Below are 16,169 nucleotides of genomic sequence, written 5' to 3'. Positions count from 1 at the left end.
TATGAACGTCTGTAATTATGTCAAATCACATACAGTATTGTGAAATTTAATTGGGACAAACACAAAAAGTTTCATCTTTGTTGTTTAATTAGTATAGGTTCCCTTACATGCATGGTACAGCTATCTAGTAGAAAATTTGTCCTCCTGTAGTTTTAATGAGATCATGTACATGTTTTAACATGGATTCCACTAATTTATAACATGCGCTTTTGATATCATCAAAATGAAACCAAACTTTTATGATATTCTCAATCATATTTTTCTTAGTTTAACAGTCCGTTTTACTCGCGTGTTTCTTCGCAATACTCCAGAAGTTTTCGATGACATTTACATATGAGGAATTACCATGCCAATCCAAAACTGTTAATACCTTTTCTTGAAAATTTTTTTACTGCCTTGGAATGATGGTTTGGAGCAAGATCTTGTTGAAATTCCCCAACACTACTAGAAAACATTTGCATCAGAGACACAATTTTTTCTTCTTGTATTGAAATGTATTTTTTAGAGTTCATCATCCCTTCAACTGTTACTAAGCTACCATTGTCCTACAGTTGTAAAATGACCCCAAAATATCTGCTTCTGAGAGTGCTTAACTTTTTTATTAAGATGTTATTCTCTGATGAGTTTTCCAGCACTTCGTCTGACAAATGTTGATTGAATCCCTTGCATAAAAAATGTTTTGTCGCTAAATACAGCCTCATTCCAGTCTTGTGCAGTTCAGGATTGATATTTCCTAGCCCAATACAAACATTTTCTCTTCATTGCAGGTGTTAACAACTGTTTTTTTTACTGGTTTCCTACCTATCTCCCTGCTTCAATAAGCCTTCATCGTATTGTTGATGAATTAATGCTCACATCAATAGCTAATAATTCTCTCTGAAGATCTGTTCTTGTTTTGCGAGGGTGCATTTTGCTATTTTTTACAAGAAATTTGTCTATCTGAGGTGTTGTATTGCGTTTGTATCCACATTTACTCTGTCGTTTTGGAGAAATTGTCCCAAACTTAATTTGCTGATTAATAATCCTTGAAACACTCAATTTTCCAACTCCAGCTGCTGCAGTAATATCCCTCACTGTTATTGAAGTGTGCTGACTGAGGATATCAATTCTATTCCTTTTCCTAGGAGTGATATATACATTTTTTAATATGCATTAGAACTAGACAATTCACACAATCAAACTCCTGAAGCAATTGAAACACAACTGCTGGTAAAATGCTCTACATGTGATGATCACATGGTCAAACCAGTTTAGTCTAGTCAAGAACAATAATTTTTTTGTAAGAAAGAGGCAGAAAATTCCTGAGAAATGAAGACATTTATAAAAAATGGAGTTTGTCCCAATCAATTTGCACAGTATTGTAACATAAATGTCTGACGCATCTTGCAGTTAATTGCACGTTACCAGCGTCTACTTCACATTTTTATTTATGCAAAATATGCAGTAGATTCCAATATTAAATGGTGTTAATATATATATCGGGGAGAGTTTTATTTAGAGATTGCACAAAAAACTGATGATATAAAAAATAATAAATTAATAACCTTTTTACAGAGAATATGATAAAAATGAGTAAAATCTTCATTCCTTAGCTTTGAACAAAGGAACAGGAACTCGTAAAATAATGCATGATGGCACTGCAAAAGTTTTGAATTTCATTACGATAGTAAAAACTATTGTTACAATTTATGCCGCAAAATATTTCTACTTTAAAAGGACTGAAGCTATAATTATATAGATAATAATGAAAAGATAATTTTCTTATACTTTAAAATGGTCTAAAAATGATTTTTGGGCGATAATATCTTTAAAACTTACGGACAAAAAAGACGCATGGAATTTTGAGCAATTTTTAAATAACTGAAATTCTATTTAAACTATCTATAAAGTCTTTTAGATATGAACATTCCTCTCGTCCAATGTGTATTGGTGAAAAATTCAGTAACTTAAGGCTAAAAAGTATTTTCTATAAAATGACAATTACAATATATTTTTTAGTAGTTGAAAATTCTCACTTATAAATTACTTAAATAATATTAATGTACTATTAAACCTAATTATATCTTTGCTTTGCTTCAAAATATTTTATCGACCTTGCTTGTAAATAACGGTTAAAAAAGAATTATATTCAGTTTATCTTCAAAAATTTTTGAAATACATATTTTCTAATGAAAGTAAATTTATCATTCTGTTTATGTTCTTTTTAGAAATGTTATTTATTTCACACAAAAAAAATTAAATCGTCATTCGGATTTGTCAAATATTTTACAATTATCCATATATTATGTACATCCATCGAAAAGTAATTACATTTAAAGACTGGATGATTAATATCAGCCCTTAGAATCAAAGGACAAGAATTAATTTTCACGCTTAAATTATATTTAACTGAAAATAAACTTAAGAAATATTTATTCGGCTTCAGAAGTATAATAATCTCGAATATTTCAGATTAACAGTTAGAAGAAAATAATGAAATTATGAATGACTCTGGATCTTATTATGTATATAAAAATTAAAATGAGTTTTCAACGGCCTTAAAGTTTTCAACATCGCCATTTCATGGTGAATAGCTTTCTACAGAAGTTAAAATTTACTGCCCGTTACAGTAAAGGGAGCTAATTTAAATTTAGATGAAAATGCGATGGAATTTACTCTGAATCGTAGAATATCTCTCATTTAATTTCTTTTTCGTATTTGAAATCTAATGTAAATTCTGATTTAAATTTATCTCGCCTAACTCTTCTCGTGTTGTTTTATAATTAACACGAAAAAAACTCAGTTGGACAAAATTAAGTTCAAATTGTAATGTGGGATTTTCCATTTCCCAACTTATAACAATTCTTAAAACATATATTACGTTATGTTTATACATATAAATTATAGCATTAATTTTTGCCATTCCATTCAACGGATTCTGACTATTTAGTTCCTTCATAGCATATTTACATTTAGGTCTTTATGAAAACTGCACGTTATGAATGGGAAAAAAAATTAATTTATAAATTTCTCTATGTTGTATTATAAAGTGTAATCAAGTTCCCCACCCTTTGTATATAAGAATTATATTTTAGAAAAATTTTGATTTTACAAAATTTTATTTGTTTTTACACTTTCTGTATAGTATAGTAATTATTTTAGTGAAAAATTCTTTATCGTGCTAATACATGTAAACCACAAACTGGCAACACCGACCTGCCGTAAGGCATACGGAAAACTCTGAATGACCGGACCGCCGCTACACTGGCATGAACTGTGGTTGAGTCCTATGGGCCATCACCGGCTACGGTATAACCCTTCCCTTAGGAAGTAAGTCCCGTCATCGATGAAAGGAGACAGACCCCCACCTTTTTCTGTACCCACAAGGGTGGCGAGAAACAACCATCATGCCGGAAGCTTCTTATTCTAAATTACGAGCCCCCCCCCCCCTTGGGACGCTAATACATGTAAAATAAAACACAAAGATAACGAAAAAAATTTCATATAAATATCATAAGATTGTGATTTTTGATTAACCAATCTTATTAGATTTTTTTTCCAAATTTAGTGGGAACTTAGGAATAAAACCCTTGACATGAAAGCTTACTTATACATATCAAAGTAAGCATTTAAAGGCAACCGCTATGAACAAGATTGTTAGATTAGAAAAACATTTCTTGTTATGCTATTCCATAACAAAACACAATGATAACAAAGAAAAATTTAAATAAATGTCGTTACATGTAGTGAAATTGCGTTTTTCAGTTAGAATATAAGCTTGAAAATGAAGTTCTTGGTATGAAATTTTTTTATACAAATGTAAGACAAACGCAGTATAACAGAATTATTTGATTATTCATACATTTCTTGATATGGATATTCATGTAAAAAAAACATAAAAAAAGTAGTGCGTTAAAGAGGATTTAGTTACAAAAATAGACTATAGAGCGTAATTTCGAGAATGGATCTCATGATATGAAATCTTTCTAATTAATTTTAGGATAAGCTCTTATAGATTCTTCCTGTATAACAAGGTTATCAGATTACTGAAAAACATAATTATGCGAGTCTCTAAAAAACAGGTCGAACTCATATGAAAAGTATTAGATAAAGGAGAAATTTAAGAAAGAAAATCATTTTATTTATATGACTAAAAGTAACATCTTGATTAAAACAATTGCTGCTAATAGAATGATATATTAATATACATAAAATGTTTTTCTTCAGTATTATTTTAACTCGTTGTCTAAAAAAATATTTGTATTTACTTTTCGGCGTGATATTGTTTATTCATTAATTTTCCTTCGTTATTAATTTCGGCTTGAACTCGCAATTTTTAGATAACAATATCTATAACTTTTTATGTCTGTTTTGGGCCTGGATATATTTATTAATTTCTTTCCTTGATTTTCAATGCTGCAATATTTCTCTTAAATGTGGCGTTTTATTCTGTTGAAATATATTTTTTTCGTGAAATATCGCTCAAATCTATGCGTTTGTTTACTCTTAATAAAATGACTAAATGTCTTTTTGCTTTTAAAACTTTTATTATTTTTCATATCACGTGAATGGTACCAACTTTATAAAGACATTTTCTAAACTTAAAAGCTTTTATTATATTTTTTCCAAATTTTTCAAGTATTTTTTTACTTTTATATCGTAATAGAGCAAACTCGTGGTATCGGATATATCAAAGTTTTTACTAAGTTCCAAACCAATTTTTTATAAGTGTCATCTTGCACAATAGGTGGGAAAGATTATATCTGCTATGGAAAATTGGGCTTAATCAAATTTGTAAATCGTTCTTGTGTCAATTTACTCAATTCATTGGCATTTTTTATGAATTCAAATTTAACCAATAAATAAATATTTACGAAATATTACTAGCGTTTCTTTTTTTTTCTCCTTATTGTTACATATTTTCCTCCCTCTCAGCAAATGCACTCGTCCGTTTAGTATCGAAGGTCAGCCGTCAACTCGTCAGAGTCATGCTACAAATTCTAAATGTATTTTTTGTATTGTGTAACTAAACAAGAAGGCCGAGAGAAGAACTCCCACTGCTTACTAATTCTATTTGACATTTTTAATTTATATAAAACACAGGAAGTTTTTATTTTTAATTCTTCTAATCATACTGATTTTTAATTTACTTCTCTTGATATAGATGTAGGAAAAAAATCGATTTGATATATTTTATACTTGAAGTGAGTCTGAATAATGAAATATTATATGGATGATGTGCGTTGTTTCATAATATTTTCTTAATAAATTCCGAGAAATTTAATGTCCTATAGTTCTTACATTTTGTATCCAACATAAATATTTAAGTTGACATCTAGAATACAAAATGATATTACAGGAGTTCCTAAAGTATATGTTTACAATTCCATCCCTCAGGTGTTGACAAAAATTGTAGTCAAATTCAAATATAGGAGAATAACCTTGTTTATAATGCCACGAGGGGGATTCCAGTCGAATAAATGCCATGAAAAAGCGTTGGATCATCTCTTTTCAATGCTTTCTTTGAAATCAGCAATCAAATTAGAAACACAAAACTTTTTTTTTTGCGAAAGTATAATATTATATTTGACTTATATGCATATGATAAAGCCTTCCGGATAGTTTTATTTTCCATCTTATTGAATCAGCCTTTCTTTAGTGGATTGCGTTTTCCTGTAAAGTTTACTTGCTATTGAAGTAACCAAATATATTTTTTAAATATATATATAAATGTGTCACTTTACAAATTTCTATAATTGGTACAAACTGTTCATTCATACGAAGTGTTAGAAGTGCAACAATTTTAATACTCCTTGTCTTGGCTATTTCATGACATTTATAGATTATTTAGTGAACAAAATCTTTAACAATACTTTATTTGATTATTTAGTGAAAAAAATTCTCTAAGAGCACATTATTTAGGCAAACTGTCTTTAATATTTTTTTTTATTTTCCAATTTAATTTGATAATTTTTTTAATTACAAAAAATTTTTGATAGTATCGCATATACATTGCTGAATTTTAATAACATTCCATTTTCCTTATTAATATTTATTTGTGTTATGATAGATATAGAATTATCTGCAATTCTATATCTATAGACAAAAATTATGATTTATTTAAAATAAGCAGATTCTGCTAATTAATGTTACTATTAATAGAGATAATAATTTAAAACTATTTAACAGTCATCTGTTAAATGTTGATTATGGTTGAAATATATTAAATTAACTTTAAAATCTATATATGTTCCAAAACAAAGTACTTTTATTTCAACACAAGCATACAGTTATATCTTTTTAATATTTTTACACATTATGTCTAGATATGTTACACTTCAGCATGGGTGAGAGCTCTTATGATACAAATGTCTCAAACAGTCTCAAAATGTCTCTAACAGAACTTTCCAAATCTGTCTCACTGTTTGAATTCAACGTTCATTGAATGTTTATTCAGCTGTTACATTCTAAACCCTTTTAAAGCAAAGTTTTAAGAAGTGTGTAGAAATTTTGCAATAATCTGTTTCATTTTATCTTTTGTAACATCAATACAATTAAATATTTATTGACTTAATACTTTTATTTGATTTTTCCTGTATTTTTCATACAATCGGAGTCACATTTAAGTGTTAGAAGGAACGTTTGTATGCATTTGCAAAAAACTAATTATTTTAATTCGGAAGCAGTTTAAAAATGCTGAATTTTTTATTTGACAAATAATACCAAAAATGCATATTTCCTGAATAGAATCGGAATATATCTTAATTTTTAAGTTACTTTTTTTTTAAAAAAAGATTCTCTAGTATTCAATATTTTATGTACAAATTTAGGGTCGTTAATTTTATTTCCAATATTGTTAAAAGTTTGTCACTGACATTTTTTGTTAATAACCACAATTACCTGTCGTAGTAAATATTTGGTACGTCTTTCATTGAGTGGATTAGAGCTGATGTTTGACAAAAGAGCTTAGATTTCACTTACATCAATTATGCAATCATAAATCACGTTAATCAATCATGTAAATGCAATGCATTCTTGTGTACATTAGTGATATTTAAATCTTTATTAGTTCACCTTCTATGTTTCTGAGGTCACTCAGCGTAGTTAATTTCATCCTCACCAACTCGTATGTTTTATATCTAGTATCTTATATTAGCTTGAATCCGACATTTGCTTCGTATAAAAGTCTGTTAGATGTTTAGGATTTTGCGTTTGAACACATGAGGAAGTAGCCAAAGTCTTAATTACAAAAATCCTTCATTCAAATTAATCAATGTTGTGATTCATTTCCTGAAGCAATGCATCGACCCAATCAACTATCATGTTTAAAGCCGTCTGTCAACTATCGTGTTTAACGAAATAATAAATTTGACTGTTTTCAAAAAGTTAACTAATTATTTTGCATTATGATCTTTCCATTTCAGCAACATAGTCTGAAGTGATCACGATTACTTTCCACTTGGAAGTGCAAGTTCTGATAATGAAGGAAATGTTCGGCATATGGCTTGATGTTGACTAAATGCAATCGCATTTATTTACAAAGTTTAGGCCTTATTTCTGTCTAACCAAAAATTTGGCTTCAACTGTTTGCTATCCATAGTTTGATTTCTCATTTATAGGAAACATAACAATCAAATAATTTAAAGAATTATTTTCGAATTATTATATTAGTTTAATGTGGAGGCCGCGTTTCACTCTTCTTAGCTACTCAGATGACTCGATATGCGCGTGCCTAGCTAATCCTGACTCCCATTAGCGTCAGTGTTGCGCATATATGAATATCGTGTAGTGTTGCATTTCTTTTTAATAGTTCTGTTCACTTAACTATAAGTTTCTATCCGGAGATTTCGCAGAGAATCTGTACCTGGGCTTAGGATTTCACGCATTGTTGAACATAAATGTTGTTTTGATTTCACGACAATTGTGAATATTTGACAACTCAAACGCCAACCATCAAATGTTTTCAAAGGATTTAATTTGTTATTTACAAAATCACTAGTGTGATTTATGAAGTTTCCTTCCGACAAATTTTCACAGAATCAATAATTAGGAGTTCATACAATATATAAAACACAAATATTATGATTTTACAATAGTTATGAAAATCTAATAACATCAATATCATGCGTTAAAAATTTGAAAAGAGTTCGAAGAATAAAACTAAACGGAAAAAAAACTTTTATGTCATTTTTTTAATATCATATTAGATGGTTGAGCTTTGGAAAGTTCAAGTCACATACACTATAGAATTTTTTAATCATAAGTAAATTCACAAACTTAAAAATCTTTAAAGAGAAAAAAATGACGACAGAATGTTTACTATGTAAAATACAAAAAACACCTAATAATTAATTAATTTAATCAAATGAAACATTTTATACCGTTTAGTTCACAGCTGTAATTATGAAATGAAGTTTCGATTTTGCTCAGCTTTAATAATATGTCTCACGTATGCCTGTCTATATATTTAACACAAAAACTTTGAAGCTTTTTGAATATATTAAGTAATATTACATGTTAATTTTTTTGAATTTACAGCAGGAAAAGATGAAACGAGTTTGAAAGAACAATATTCATCAATTGTGTCATTTCTTTGTAATAAATTTCTTTTTTTCAATCGCAGTCATTATAAATTTTGCTTCTTATAAATTAATATGACGTTTCTCACCTTTTATTTTGAGATTAAAATCTCCTTAATTACAAGAATTTCCATTCGTATTCTAAAGGAGTAAAATATTTAAGAAATTTCTTCCCATTTTGTCGTTAGCCTATTTTAAATTAATATATTAAAATGAAAACTAAATTAATTAACTAAAAGTTAAATGCTTAACTAAACTAAAAGTTATATATTTAAAATGGAAAAGGGAAATTTCCATTCCCTTTTAGTGTAACTTTAAATAATATCTTATTTTTTATATTGAATGAAATAAGTTTTCTTTCATATGTAAATGAAAGACTTTTTTTAATATTCTAAAAAATCTCCATAATTTTTTCGCTTAAAATTGATTAAATTTTACTTTGCATCTATGTTTTGTATTGAATTTTTATAGAATGCCTTTTAATCTACGTTTTTAAAAGAAGAAAAATGTTTTACTGAATTAAAGATTGCTTTTCTTTAAAATGTTCTTATTCATCTTTCCGCCATTTTCCAGAAATCTTTAGAAAAGATTAATTTCTGTAATTAGTGCAACATGTTCTCTATTTTAATCAAAACCGAGACAATAATATTTTAAATTGACTTCCCTTGTGGAGATTTTAAACACAATAGTCAGAGTTTAATCACTTCTCACTTTTTATCGAGTTCTTCAGCCACTTGTTTCTGTCCTTCGACAGGTTTTTACATAAATCCTCTCACCTTTTATTTTGAAAGTTAGCTTCCTTTTTTTTTTATCAGAATTTACTTGATTTCTTTCTTTTTTTCCTTTTTTATTGCTGTCCAAATAAACGCTCTACTTTCATTTTGATGCAATGTGTTCTGTCTTTTAGGAAAGGCTCAAACAAAAGTAATTAACTACATTAGTACTGCCCGTTTAGTTTCATTCGCTTAAGTCCTTCTGAAAGATTTTCTTGTTTGTTTTTTCCTGTTTTTTTAAGTTAACTCTTTTGTTATGCTTTCTAGTATTCTCCCCCGTTTTCACTTTTATCACCTCGTTCTTTCTTTTCTTTTTTCTTTTTTTTTCCCTATTCTCTAAATCATTAAAAAAATTGCATTTTAAAATGAACAGTTTCCTTTTAAGAAAAGCTTTACATGGCTAAGATGATTTTAAAATCTTTTTTGTTGTTGTTGTTGACTGTGAAAACAGTTATTTTGGAGTACAATAAAGAAATCTCGTTAACAAAGTCAAAGTGGCAGAAACTCCATCTGAAAGAAATTGAACTAATAGATAGGATTCGTTGGAGATGATTTTTACGAAACGTTTTTCATTAAAATAATATGTTCGTAAAATTTCAATTCCATCTTGAATAAATATTTTTTCAAAGAATCTTGTATTTTAAAAATATTTCAGAAATCAAATGATAGAGAGTTTTTAGTTTTCATTTAACCTTTGAATTTCCGTGAATTTTTAAATTTGCAAACGATAATTGATTTTAATAAAGATTGAGTTTTTTTTCACGTTATAAAATTACAAAACTGTTGAGTTTTGAATTTTAAGAGTTGAATTTATATCTTGGAAAGAGGACTTAGACAATTATTTTTAATGGATTATTTGTTTTTATTTCTGTATTTAAATTAGGCTGTTCATCACTGAAAAAAGCCAACAAAATTAGTCTCTTAAACTTTCTCGATTGTTTATTTTTTATTATATGTTTCTTATTAAAATTTTTTAATAAGTTGGCGAAACTCAAACGTGCATTTTAAAACCTTTTTCATCCAGCCATGATCCAAAATTTCAGATAAATTTACAATTTTGGTGTAAATACTAACATGCCAAATTTGTAAGATCTTGTTTTTCTATTTTTGAGTTATCTTATTCTCTTACTCACAGAGAATGTGGTGTAATGATTTTCATTTAATAAGATATCCTGTATTCTGAAGATTATACATTTGTCTGAATCATGCATGTGTCTTAACTTTAAAAAGGTCTTGTAATTAAAAATGTATCTTCGAAATTATGCTTGATGATGATAATAAACAAGTTAATAAGATTTGTGGCTACTTTTCAACTGAGGTTACAGAAAATTAACTCAGTATGTAATTATTTCTAAAAATTTGTGATTGTTTTTTTTTAATATTTTTTACTGTGCTTTTTATGGTTTTATGTAATCAAAGGTCGATTTTATTCTGGAAGCTTATAGCAGCTAAAGTGAATCATAACTGAGTTAAAAAGACTATTTCATAGAGTTATTCCTATCACTGCAACTCAGAATTTTTAAAGCATAGATTGCCTCCAAATAGAAAAAAGTTATTTTAGTTACTTTTATTTTCGAAAATCGGTGTTTGGTGACCACAAGTTTTGAGGTAAATATTGGACATGTCCCTTTGTTCTGATATTTTTTTATATCCCGAGTGTTCACTTTAATCATGGTCCAATAACTAAACTCCAGGCAGTTAGAGATTTGTATGCATTTCAAAATACTTTCATTGATATAAAAAATTATATATTATGCTGCTTGAATCAGTAAATATATTTCTGAAGGAATCGTAAAGTATCCAAATTTTCATGCTGTGCTCCACTATTACTAATCGTATTTTGTAAAATATTATTGATATTCTAAAATTTCTACGAAACAATTCTTCTAACCGACAGAGTTATTAAGCTTTGAAAATTGCTATTTTTTATGATTCTAGAGCTTTAAAGATCACATTACTCAAAATACGCCATATGCCAATTTTAGAACATTTTAATAACCGCTTGAAAGAAGATGCACAGATCAATTATCGTCTCTTGCTCGAAATGCCATTGAATGGTTTAAGTTAATGAAACTCAACGTTTTATGTTCATCCAATTTCAGTCGTAGAAAAAGGGAAAATATTTAATGTAATGAATCTAGAATATTTTGCTAAATGTTTCTTGTGTGAACAGCATAAAAACTAAGACATTATTAGGGTTTTAGTTCTCATTTTACCGAAAAAAGCAAAAAAAAAGCAAAATTATTTATTTCATTGAAAGCTTTTTTCCACTTCTAAATATTTACCTGTCTCTAGCAGTTTAGAAATTAGCTATTTAAAACCACGATTAGAATTTACACATTTTTTATAAATATAATTAATTTGTTAGATTTGAATATTTTTTTCTTTTTCAGATAAATAAATAAATTCTTTGAAAAGGTTATCAAATAAAATGAATATCCTTTATTCATTTAAAACTTCAATAAAAATATCAGAATTACAATAATTTACATACAGAAGCGGCATTTTCATGTCAATGTTGAACTATTCTTTAAAGACTGAATATATTCAACTAAATTTTGTAATTTTTTTGTCGATGCTTTTACAATTCTGACTTCTTTACATAAGGTATAACATTCCATTCCAAAACTCACCTAAAAAAAGTCACTTCTTCCACTTTTATTACTATCCTGAACAAATGCAAGGGGAAAAAACTGTTTTCACCTTTTCATTCCAGAAAGTCTTAGTTGATTAGCGTAGTTGTGAAAAAAAAATTCTTGAACTAGAATTCCTTGAATTATTTTTTTTCCGCGTTCTTTGGATTGTTTTTTAATGATTTCATTCAACAGGGCGACCGCTATTTAAGTTAGAATTAATTTGTAGTTTTCAAAGGATCTTTAACTTCGATCACTTTATTTAAATTTGCTTTCCTTGTTAAATAGGAAAATAGTAAATGAATTAAATGAGAAGCCTTTTCTGAACTTTATCAAATATTTGCTCTTGGAACTTAATTTTTTTAAACTTTGTTCGACATTCAAATTTATTTTAAATCATTCTTTTAATGTTTCCTTTTGCAGAAGATCAGATTCCTCCTGGATTTCCGCAGTTCACGATGCAGCCCCAGATTCAAGGTGTGGAGATGGGTCGAAATGCTCTTCTACCTTGCCGAGCGGAAGGAACACCCCAACCAACCATCAGGTGGCTCAAAAGCTACATACCTGTCGACATGAGTGACCCTCGCTATTCACTTGTTCAAGGATGTGAGTATTTTATCATTTATTATTGCATGCAAACTCTAGATAGCACAGTATGTTGCACAATATTGTATATTATTGTGCGCTGCTATATTATTCGATATTCAACAAAAATTATAGAATATTGTGAATATGTTTTAATATCATATAATATATATGTAAACATATTTAGCAGTCTACATCGCGACATAAGAGCAGAGGAGACCGACATTTCCCCCTTCGATGGTTTTTATTATGAGATTTTGACAGAGATGTAGACTTAGAAAAGAGAAATTTAGGTATCTTTAAAAGAATTTTGCGAACATTAAGGATTTTTATACCTTCAGTTGGAGCGTGGGGAAATGCAGACGTGAACAGTTTTATAGAGCGCGTGTTTAATTAATGAAATAAAAAAGTGGGAATTGGATCAGGAAATAAGAAAGTAAGAGAACATTTAGAATGAAGTTCATATGTTCTAAATTGAGATACAATTTAGGAAATTAATTAAGATTTAAATTAGATTTTAAAATATCATTTTATATTTATGCTATTATCATTTTGCATATCAATAGCATAAATATCATTTTGATATTTATGCTATTGTGGACATAATATTATTGTAAGGATGGTATAAAAATAATTGTGAATAGAGGGGAAAAAACCTCAAAATAATACGAGCAACAGCAGTTTTCCGAAAAGACTCAATATTTAGGAATGGAATCAGTTGCGTCAAGATAAAAATAAATTCGAAAATGGAAGGCAATCCAAAAAACAATTCAAACATTGTGTATTTCAATAATTTTCTTGGGGGATTTAATGCTATTAGAGGAATAAGGTTGAATTATAATAATTCAAAATAGATAAAAAAAATGCTTTTTAATAGGAAATGCCCATCTAGTATGATAAATTTTGTAAAAAGGATTCAATATATTTTAAGAATGGTTTTCATGTAGCCAGAAAATACTCAGGAATGTAAGAAAATCCTTCTAATTTCTGAAATTTTTCGTATGAGGATACATTTTTGAGAGGATTCATTGCCATTTTAGGAGTGTGCTGCTCTTGCAGATTAAAATTGTAATGAATCGACGGAAATGCAACAAACATGCGGCGACAGTTCTCCCTAGAACGTTGTTAATGGTATTAAATCTTCTTAGAAATTTTTAATTGAGTTATATTATTTGAGGAATAGGATTGATGATATCCACGTTGATGAAATAGATACTCATCATGTAGAAATATCCGTCCATCGTTATAATCATAGGGAAAAATTTTTTAATTTATTTTATAAGCTTGTGTCCTTATAAAATACTTAAGAATGTAGGTTAATGCGTTTAGCTTTACAAAGATTTCATAAAATGACACTTTTTTCGGGAAGATTCAATATTATATTAGAACTGCAACCGATGATGTTGGCGCAGCTTAAAAATTGTCATGAATTGAGAAAAATTCGAGAAACGTTCATATTCAAATAATATAAGACAGCAATTTTTTGAAAAGATTCAATAATGTTATTAAATCCTAACGAATAGTATAAATTGAGGTATGATTATATTATTTAGGGAATATATGGTATTCACACAGATAAAAAGAAATGTACATCCTTGGAGAAAAATCCATCTATCATTTCGATCACCATATAAGGATTTGCTTTAATTTATATACTTGTGTCCATATAGAGGGAAAAATGCATTTGAATGTAGGAAAATCCATTTATCCTTACAAACACTTCTATGAGGATACTTTTTGGAAAAGATTCAATGTTATATTAGGATCATAGTCGATGCTGCTGATGTAGATAAAAGAATGGTGGAAAATACGTCTAACATTGTGTATGGCGATAGTTTTCAAAGAAGATTCAATACTGTTTTGGGAATTGAATGGATGATATCCAAGAGAGATAAAAAGTACTCGTGTTTGATGTAAAATCTATCCAACATTAGAAACATTACATTTAATGACATTTTTACATGAAATTTAAATTTATTCTATGTACAGTGTCCATATAGATAAAAAATACGCAGGAGAATCTTTCAACTGTTACAAACATAATGTGTGGTCACAGTTTTCTGAGAGGATTTATTATTGAATTTTAGATATAAAATTATTGAATTATCCTGTTTGATAGAAAATACGCATAAAAGGTTAAACATCAGATAAATTTTTTCCAAATGACATGCAATGATTGTTTGCCTAGAGAATTTCTTGATGTTTTACGACTTATCCATGTAAACTGAAAATACTTGTAAAAAACTGGAATTCCAACAAACAGATGTGACATGACGCATATAAAAAAAATTTCTGAAGAATTTAATGAGCATTCATTAAACCACGTAAGAAGCTGGCGAAATTAAGATCCATGAATTTTTTAACTGAGAAAGGTCTCCTGTTGATAGTTTAGGTATTTGTTTCCTCAATGCTATTTATATCCATATGACATTTTCTTATTAGAAACTGTAAGAGAATTGGACAAAAAAAAAACTATTTGAAATGATGCTTTAATGTTGGTTCGTATGTTGAAAAAACTTCCGACACAATTTTAAAACATAAGGAAAAAATATAGTTATTGGAAAAGTGAAAAAAAATTCTAGAAGTCATAGTATTGTTTAATACATTTTGTAATATTATTCATGTAATTCATGTAAAAATAATCGCTGGAATTATTAACTTCTGTCTTATTCGGTAGCTAAATCGACTTCAAAAGCAACGCCTTTAAATAATATGACGAAAGTAAACAAGTTTTCTAGAATGAAACGAAATTTCCTAGAATGAAAACATTAAACGCCTTAACATAAAGGCTTTATTCAGATATCCTTGAATCTTTATTGCAAAGAATTTAAGATGTCCATTTCATTTTAGCTAATAAAAAATAACATTCCGATATTTTTAAATACTTAAAGATGTGCTAATTCTGTTATTTATTTTTTTTTTTCAACAGGAAAGCTGTTGTGCTGAAAAAGCGCAATAATTTTTTTTTTAATATTTTAACTCACGGATTTATTATTTCAAAATAGATTTAATATAAAACCAATCCTAATATTCAAGAATCTCTTTAAACTCATTTGGTAAGGAGTTTGTTTTTTTTCGTTTATTGAATGAACAATCAAAAATACAGATTGACCTTTATAATTAAACTCATTTTAATTTAAAATAGTTCATCTGAAATTTCGTCCTATACTTCCCGGTAATTCTACGATAATTTAATAAATGGAATGAGCCGTTTGCAAGAAGAATTAAATGTAATATTTATATATCTTATAACTTTAAACGAGCAATTCTTTTATATATATATATAAATTTATTCTGTGTATCTCGAAAACAGCCTTAACGATTTGGATCAAATTTATATATAGATAATGTTTTGTTTTTCAAGTTTATCTATTTAGGTGTTTTTCCTGAAAAAAAAACGCGATTTTACGCACACATTTTTCATATGTAACTAACTATTGGAATAAGTATATTCAACTTCCGCTTCGAAATGTCGGCAGTGCGGTGCGGTATAGTGGTCAGAACGATATGAATGACTCGTGTGTTGTGGGTCCTCGGTTCGAATCGTGATTTTTTGCTTTATTATTATTTTTATTTATTTATTTATTTTTCTTTTGCTTATGTATTTATATTTATTATTT

At 28.1% G+C, this 16,169-nt stretch overlaps 1 protein-coding gene across 15 annotated transcripts in view; it reads left to right on the top strand.

Moving 5' to 3' along the window:
- The window catches only part of LOC129962049 (tyrosine-protein phosphatase Lar-like), a 648,630-nt gene that overhangs the window by 531,152 nt on the left and 101,309 nt on the right, over positions 1-16,169 (top strand). For all 15 annotated transcript variants that reach the window (XM_056075746.1, XM_056075747.1, XM_056075754.1 and 12 more), the window contains one exon: positions 12,388-12,570. In XM_056075746.1, coding sequence (XP_055931721.1) covers positions 12,388-12,570 — 183 coding nt within the window. The remainder of the gene's footprint in view (positions 1-12,387; positions 12,571-16,169) is intronic.

This window comes from Argiope bruennichi, chromosome 2 (assembly GCF_947563725.1).
Source record: "Argiope bruennichi chromosome 2, qqArgBrue1.1, whole genome shotgun sequence".
Classification (NCBI taxonomy): Eukaryota; Metazoa; Arthropoda; class Arachnida; order Araneae; family Araneidae; genus Argiope; species Argiope bruennichi.
Note: the sequence above shows the minus strand (reverse complement) of the source record. Positions and strands in the feature narration are given on the sequence as shown.